The sequence below is a fragment of the Sinohyriopsis cumingii genome, chromosome 3 (assembly GCF_028554795.1).
Source record: "Sinohyriopsis cumingii isolate HCF-2022 chromosome 3, ASM2855479v2, whole genome shotgun sequence".
NCBI lineage: Eukaryota > Metazoa > Mollusca > Bivalvia > Unionida > Unionidae > Sinohyriopsis > Sinohyriopsis cumingii.
The window spans coordinates 106,370,791-106,379,059 of record NC_142963.1 but is presented as its reverse complement, the minus strand read 5'-3'; the positions used below and the strand labels follow the sequence as shown (position 1 = coordinate 106,379,059).

Below are 8,269 nucleotides of genomic sequence, written 5' to 3'. Positions count from 1 at the left end.
CGTTTTCACGTTTGATGAAAGTATTATTAAAATATCAGCTATATGATTTATATTGAATAAGTTTTTTGGACTTAACGAGTTAGGATACTGAGCTCTGAGCCATTTAACAGAGGGTTTGTGCCCACATATGTAAAGCACGAAAAGTCTTAGTGAGGTCAACAAATTTTACGTGTTGATGATCATCTTCATCATTATCATCGTCGTCGTCGTCGTCTTTATCATCATTAATGACAACAACAACAACAAAAATAAGAAACTTTGAATCTCTCGCTTTTCAACAGGTACACCCTACCCCAATGAACAAAAGAATGCACAATATGATGGCGGCGCATGGATTAAAACCTTTTTGGGCTGGATGGTTTGTTCTTATATCATCTAAAAGTTTTAAGGCGACTCAAAAAGAATACACGTATTTCACTACAGGAATATCAATATTTCGCGTGTATATAAATGGAACATTTTGTATAAAGGTGGAAAGTATCCTCAATTCCACCAAATAAAGTCTTCCCTCGATGTTAATATTAATCAAATCAATCACGCAGTGTAGTAAAGAATCGGTAAGTTGTTGTTGTTTAGTATTTTGCAAAACACAATCATGAGAAGCATCCATATATCATCTCTTCAAAAGAAAGGTTTTCATACTGAAAATTATATTCTCCGACCATTTATAATATTCTCTCCTTGTGGTTTTATACTTACGTTGGATGCAATGCTATATGATAAAATAGCATTAGTTTCCATTGTCTTCCAACTGTTAAACTAAGCAGGGTCCACAAATAAAAATCGTACATTTTACAAATATTTTGTCGATTACTTAAGTGAAAAAAAAGTAAGTTAGCTAAGGTCAATCATCACAATTTAGTAAACATAACCTAATTAAAATATTTGTACATTATGCAAACTCAGTTTTGAGGTACACTTGCATTAAATTAAACAAAAGCTTCAACTTTAAGGAAGAGAAAATACAGATTTTTTTTTTTACAAATATAAAAGTTCTGTCCATGTGATTTATCAAATTTTTCTTACGAATAAATATTTACACATGCATCATTCTCGCCAAGAAAAGAACAAAATAGACAAAGTATATTGCATTGGCTTTCCGCTGCATGGCAGAACTGAATATGGATTCCAGCAAGCGTTCGTCTCTATTGCACAGGGATCCTGTGCAGCATGCAATTCTCTGTGTATATTGCCCTTCTAGCTCCATCTCCGTGCACGAATCAGAACAGCCAGCAATAATGATGGTATAGCTGGAGTTGCTGATCTTGGTTACCTGTGAATAAATAAAGGTATATTTTGAGCTACTGTTTTTTGCTACCTTTTAGTAATGTGTGTGTGTGTGTGTGTGTGTGTGTGTGTGTGTGTGATTTGGATTTTTAACGTAGCTTTAATAATTTTGCAGTCATATCGCTACGATGTGACCGTTTATAGTGATGTCTAGCATTGAGGCATCATGCTGCAGAAATGTAGCATGATGTCCCACCCAGTCAAATTATCCTGACACCGGGCCGACCAGTCGTAGCATTAACCTCTTAATGCTGAGCGCCAAGCGAGGGAGCTGCTAGTACCATTTTTATAAGTCTTTGGTATGACTAGAACCCGCGACCTTCCCCATCAGAGGTGGATGCTCTAACCTCTAGGCCATCGGAGCGGTCCCACCTATAAATGAAAAAGAAACTAACAAATACATACATACATACATACATACATACATACATACATACATACATACATACATACTGTTACAAGAAGCAAATCAAGACTACTTTTTAGGGTGAAAGTAACTCCTTCATGTAAATCTGGTCACGAAATATTTGTCATCATGTGCATGCAAAAAGTTCTTTGGATAAAATTTATTTTTAAAAAATACTTACAAAACAGTATCCCGATATAACACATACTGACACGTCTGGCTGCGCTGTTGTGTTTTCCAGACAGCCAGCTCCAAGGCAAGAAACATTATAACACTTGTGAAACTGAAAGTAGACGAACGAATAGCTCACGTAATCGAAGGATTTTCCATTTTCCCCATTGCATTTACAGTGTATATAATAAGTTATTGTGCGAAATTCGAATACCATGTCTTTAGATTTATGATCAAAAATGTATCCTGTATTTTTTGGTTTACTTGTTTATTTATTTTCGCGCAAGGAAATCAGACATTATCTCAGAATTAACGGCTCCCGACTTTGCCCACACTTCAGGCAAACCCATACGCATTGCAGCTATCCCTTGTGGGCTCTGCTATGGCTGGCTAGGTTTCAGTGTTTCATCATTATAACCCGGATGAAAGCTTGACTGGTTGTTTAAAGCAATTTCGGAGACATTGATGATCGTCGGTATATAAAATATACATTAAAATGATTAGTAGGTTTGAAAAATAAATATAGTGAAATTAACGGTAAATTTTCAGTATGTTTAGAACAATTATATTACTTTCAACGGAAGTCTTTGCATCAATAATACTTGAGCTGGCAGGGTTACCTCTCTGCTTTGGTGATCAATTAATTATACTGCCCATGGAATACCCCCGATACTGTTTAGATATTGATCACAATTGTATCCCCACTGCATGCCTTATCATATTTAGTGTAATAAAAAGTAAGATGTGTAGAACAAGAAATGGTGTCCAAATACAATGCCATCTACGACTTGAACTTTAATTCATTGAAATTCATTCAGAGAAATTGACAGTTTAAGGTTGATCCAAGTGATCATCAAATCTTCACATTACCAATGTTGATACTGAAAGTGGTGCAGATAACTTTTGTCTAAGATAACTTTCCTTGATAATTAATTTTCCTGAAAACTATCGCCGCATTGCACAATTTGTAAAGAACAAATTACTTTAATATAAATCCATGTTGTAGTTTCTCATTAACATTTTGTACAAATTGTATGTAGGTCTTGTGGCAATAATAGGAAGTATTACGTCACTTCAATTTACACGACTTACCATTAGATTTAAAATTATCACATTCTGCAATAAATATGAAATTCAATATTACGGTTGCTGTTTGAAAATGATATAATTTAAATTTGTTTCTGATAATAGGAGAGAGGCACTAAAGAAATTCTTGTTGCAGAGGATGTGTGTGTGCGAACTTGCGAGAGATAGACACGCAGTGAAAGAGATTTACCCCTGTTGGTAATGTGGAGGTCTGTCTGGTTGAGCTTTGAGTGGTGGAGGCTTCTGATGATGTCATATTTGATGCAGTTGATACCATGGTCCCTGATGACAACGTGTACGTTGGAGATGTATTCCCAGATTCAGATGAAGGCACATTGGATGTATATGATGTTGTTTTAACCTCTGACGACGTAGATAACGTCACAATTGTTGTGGCTGTTTGTGTGACGATGTCTGTTAAATCTTGATCGGTTGATCCGCTGCTGACAGATCCTGGAGTTGACGACGATACAGTTGATGGATCACCAGCGGTCGACATGGACGTTGCAGAGGTCAGACTAGAAGATATTGTCGTAGATGCCGAATTGGAAGTGTTTGGATCAACGCTGGTTGAAGCAGACACAGATGTTGTGATTACGGTGTCTGTCGGAGTTGATTTAGTAGATATATCAATATCAGTTGCAGTTGACGTCGTCGATACAGAACCCGAATCTGTCCCGGCTGCAACAGTAGAGACAGTACTGCCAGGGAATGCAGAAATGACAGTTGAAGAACTTATTGATGATGTCTCTGAAGACGATGTACTTGCTGGAGATGTGGTTCCAGATTCCGATGAAGGCATAGTTGAGGTAGATATCGTTGTTTTAACCTCTGAAAATGTAGATAACGTCGTCACAGCTTCCGTCGACACCGTTCTTGTGGTTGCTTGTGTGCCGATCGCTGTTGAATCTTGAACGGTTGATCCGCTGATGACAGATCCTGGATTAGATGATGATTCAGTTTTTTGATCACCAACGGTCGACGAAGATGTTGACGTACTAAATGAACCAGTAGATGCCGACTGGGAAGTATTGGGGTCATCACTGGTTGAAGTAGATACAGATGTTTCGATTACGGAGTCTGTCGGCGTTGATTTGGTAGATACATCATCAACAGTTGCAGATGGTGTCGTCGATACAGAACCGGAATCTGTCTCGGTTGCAGTAGAGTTAGTGCTACCAGGGGATGCCGAACTGATAGCGCTACCAGGGGATACCGAACTGATAGGAGAAGAACTTAAATACGATGTTCCTAATGTCGATGTTCTTGCTGACGATGTGGTTCCAGATTCCGATGAATGTGTTCTTGTGGATGTTTCTGCGCTGATGGCAGTTGAATCTTTAACGGTTGATAGGCTGCTGATAGATCCTGGAGTTGACGACGATACAGTTGATGGGTCATCAACGGTCGACATGGATGCTGCAGAGGTCATACTAGAAGATGTTGTCGTACTGAATGAACCAGTAGATATCGAGTGAGAAGTATCAGGGTTATCGCTAGTCGAACTAGATCCAGATGTTTCGATTACGGAGTCTGTCGGCGTTGATTTGGTAGATACATCATCAACAGTTACAGAAAGCGTCGTCGATACAGAACCGGAATCTGTCTCGGTTGCAGCAGAGATAGTACTGCCAGGGGATGCCGAACTGATAGGTGAAGAACTTATATACGATGTTCCTAATGACGACATTCTTGCTGACGATGTGGTTCCAGATTCCGATGAATGTGTTCTTGTGGATGTTTCTGCGCCGATGGCAGTTGAATCTTGAACGGTTGATCGGCTGCTGATAGATCCTGGAGTTGACGACGATACAGTTGATGGGTCATCAACGGTCGACGTGGATGCTGCAGAGGTCATACTAGAAGATGTTGTCGTACTGAATGAACCAGTTGATGCCGAGTGGGAAGTATTGGGGTTATCGCTAGTCGAACTAGATCCAGATGTTTCGGTTACGGAGTCTGTCGGCGTTGATTTGGTAGATACATCATCAACAGTTGCAGATGGCGTCGTAGATACAGAACCGGAATCTGTCTCGGTTGCAGTAGAGATAGTTCTACCAGGGGATGCCGAACTGATAGGTGAAGAACTTATATACGATGTTCCTAATGACGACGTTCTTGCTGACGATGTGGTTCCAGATTCCGATGAATGTGTTCTTGTGGATGTTTCTGCACCGATGGCAGTTGAATCTTGAACGGTTGATAGGCTGCTGATAGATCCTGGAGTTGATGACGATACAGTTGATGGGTCACCAACGGTTGACATGGATGCTGCAGAGGTCAAACTAAAAGATGTTGTCGTACTGAATGAACCAGTTGATGCCGAGTGGGTAGTACTGGGGTTATCGCTAGTCGAACTAGAGCCAGATGTTTCGATTACGGAGTCTGTCGGCGTTGATTTGGTAGATACATCATCAACAGTTGCAGATGGCGTTGTCGATACAGAGCTAGAATCTATCCTAGTTGTAATAGCGGAGATACTGCTGCCGATTGATGCCGAACTGATAGTTGAAGAACTCGTAAATGATGTTCCAGTTGAAATATAACTCCCAATTGAGACTGATAGCAATGGACTTGAAGACGCGGAAGAAGAGGTATCAACAATAGTTGAACCTGTGATAGCTGATATACCATCTGCTTCACCGGAGGTGTTTCGATAAACGTCTGCCGTCGACGTTATAACTGTTGACATGTCAATACCTGTTGTCCTTGAGGAAGATGGAGCACTACAAGCTGGACAGGCAGTGGTAGGAATTTCAGTTCCGACTGGCACAGAAACTGAGATATCGTCTACTGCTGAACTATACGTAGTTGGCAAATCACTAACCGTTACTTCAGAAATAGTAGAAATGTCACCATCCGTTGAGCCGGGAGATTCCGTAGAGTCAGTGGAAAAGGTTCTTTCGGTTGACATCGAAACAGATATGTCATCTGTTGTTGATTGAAATGGCGTTGATATATCAGTGACTGTGAAATCCGACACATTCGACATGTCAGTACCGGTGGTTTCCGATGTTGCTGAAGTTTCCATGCTTATAGAGCTCAACCCCGTTGAAGCTTGGTCGACTGTTGAACCCTGAGTTGTTGAGATGCCACTAACTGTTGAACTGGCGGCGGTTGTTCCGTCACTGTATATTGTGCTTGAGATATATGTTGTCTCTGTAATTGTTGATTTACTGATATTACTCGAGTTATGCGTGGTTGAAACGGTGCCCTCTGTTGAAATCGACGATACTGACATGTCCTGGTTTGTTGAATTGGGAATTGCTGAGATGTCTAAGGTTGATGAGACAGAAATAGTTGCTGTGATAAAATTCGTCTTGTCATCCGAGGTTGACATTTCAGTAAAGGTTGAAACTAACGATGTTGTTGTGTCTCCTTGAGTTGACTCTGACACTGTAGATATTGCAACATCCACTGAACCTTGGGTAGTTGACATGTCACTGCCTGATGAACCATCGTTAGTTGACATTACATCAACTGTTGAACTGGGAGCATTTGACATTACACCATTTATGGAACTTGATTCAGTTAACATACTGCCATCTGTAGTATAAGATGTAGTTTCCATGCTACTACCCGTTGGTCCTACAGTCGTCGATATCTGGCTGACAGCTGAAACCGAAACGTTTGACATTTCGTAGTTAGGCGATGCAGACAAAGTTGACAAATCGCTTTCAGTTGAGCCTCTGGTCGACATGTCACTTCCTGTTTCAGAGGATGTTGTCGTCATAACGCTGCTCCCTTTGTATGTGGAAGATGTGATGATCTTGGTTCTTGTAACATCCGAACTAATCGGACTTCCCTCGGCCGAATTGGTAGTGGCAATAGTAACATATATGGCAGGAGGGCTGATTGATGCAGTATTTACAAAGTGCCAAACTGAAACAGAATGCAGGAGACTTTTCCAGAAACCAGTGTAAACGCTACAAAGATCTAAAGTAATGGTACCATATGTAAGGAGTAAATAAGTCAGATGTCATCGTCTTCTATAATGAAGGGTATCTAATACATTTATTAACGGGTATAAATGATGTTTGATAATTAACATAAAGTATTTAAAACTCAGCAAATATAATAAAACATTCCTCCATACAAATAGAAAAAAATAGCTTTTCTGTCAATGTCCATATTATTAGTTTACATTGCCTTGCTAGAAAAGGTAAAATTCATTCTAAGTTTTAAGGAACAGATGCCAGCTGTTCATCCACGCCGATAAATGTGTGTCTGTTAAGGCTAAAGACATTTGTTGACAGCTTTTAATGATAAACGACTTATATTGGGCACAGTTAGAATGTAATAGCATATAGAAAGAAAATAAAATGCGTTCCATTTTGAGTCTAGCCGCTGTTTCAGCGTATTCGGCATACACGCAACGCAATAAATTATTATGAGTCGTTCTCCACGTTTCCGTCCAGCGCTGAACAATACTATTATTACGTCGGTAAGGTGACAGGGGACAGTTTCGTAAATTGGTCACTGTCAAATTTCTTAACTAAAGGCTATGGTGTGAGATTTTTTATTGCGATTATTGTGTAATAATTAATGATATAGATATATTTGTGAATTTGGTCTTTCTGGCTTGTGTTGTTCTTGAAATTGATATGAGGCATGTACACCTCATGTAGTCACTGTACAGTATGTAGCCAGTAAAATATCAATAGTCGGCTAGGAAGCTGAGCTAGCCACTTATAGCAGTACACGCATTGATTCCAAGCAAGTAGTATATCTCAAAAACTGTCTTGATGACAACTATTTGGAATATCATCAATCTATTAAGCACACAATGTTTTTTCAAAATTAGAACATAGGAAAGACAACATAAATAAAAATTTGATACGTTGCAATAAGAAAAATCGGTTATATGTGTGAACGATGCCTTAGAAAACGATGGACAAGAAAACGGAATTCACGCCCATTGAAAAATGTATGAATATTGATCTAGCAGTTGTAGATCTCTCTGCGAAATATGTTGTTAAAATTAGGTGATATTGAATTAAGGAAAAAGAGACATATTTTGAAATAATCGATATTGTTGGGTATAGAGAATCAACATATAGCGATGTCATACCAAAGTCAACTAAGACACACACACCCTACCCTCAACCCCCAACCTCCCAAACCAACACATTTACGAAATTAGGGAGAGTTCGATTTTAGGAAAAATATTTGAGATGTTAGGAAGTATAATCACCCTTTAGTTGACAACGACTGCTGTTCTGAGGCCCCTGGAAAAAAAGGAAAAAAATACCCAAGCCAAGCTCACGCAGTGGGTCGACATTGACATTTGCTCGATCTTCAGGATGTACTTGACTTGAT

General features: G+C 39.4%; 1 protein-coding gene across 1 annotated transcript; it reads right to left on the bottom strand.

Moving 5' to 3' along the window:
• Positions 1–1,024: 1,024 nt before the first annotated feature.
• On the bottom strand, positions 1,025–6,521 carry LOC149803479 (uncharacterized). Its single transcript, XM_089953933.1, has 3 exons — positions 3,141–6,521; positions 1,875–1,976; positions 1,025–1,273 (listed from the first exon to the last, which is right to left on the bottom strand). The coding sequence occupies exons 1-3, from the start codon at positions 6,519–6,521 to the stop codon at positions 1,037–1,039; spliced, it is 3,720 nt and encodes a 1,239-aa protein (XP_089810059.1). The 3' UTR covers positions 1,025–1,036.
• Between the last annotated feature and the right edge of the window lie 1,748 nt (positions 6,522–8,269).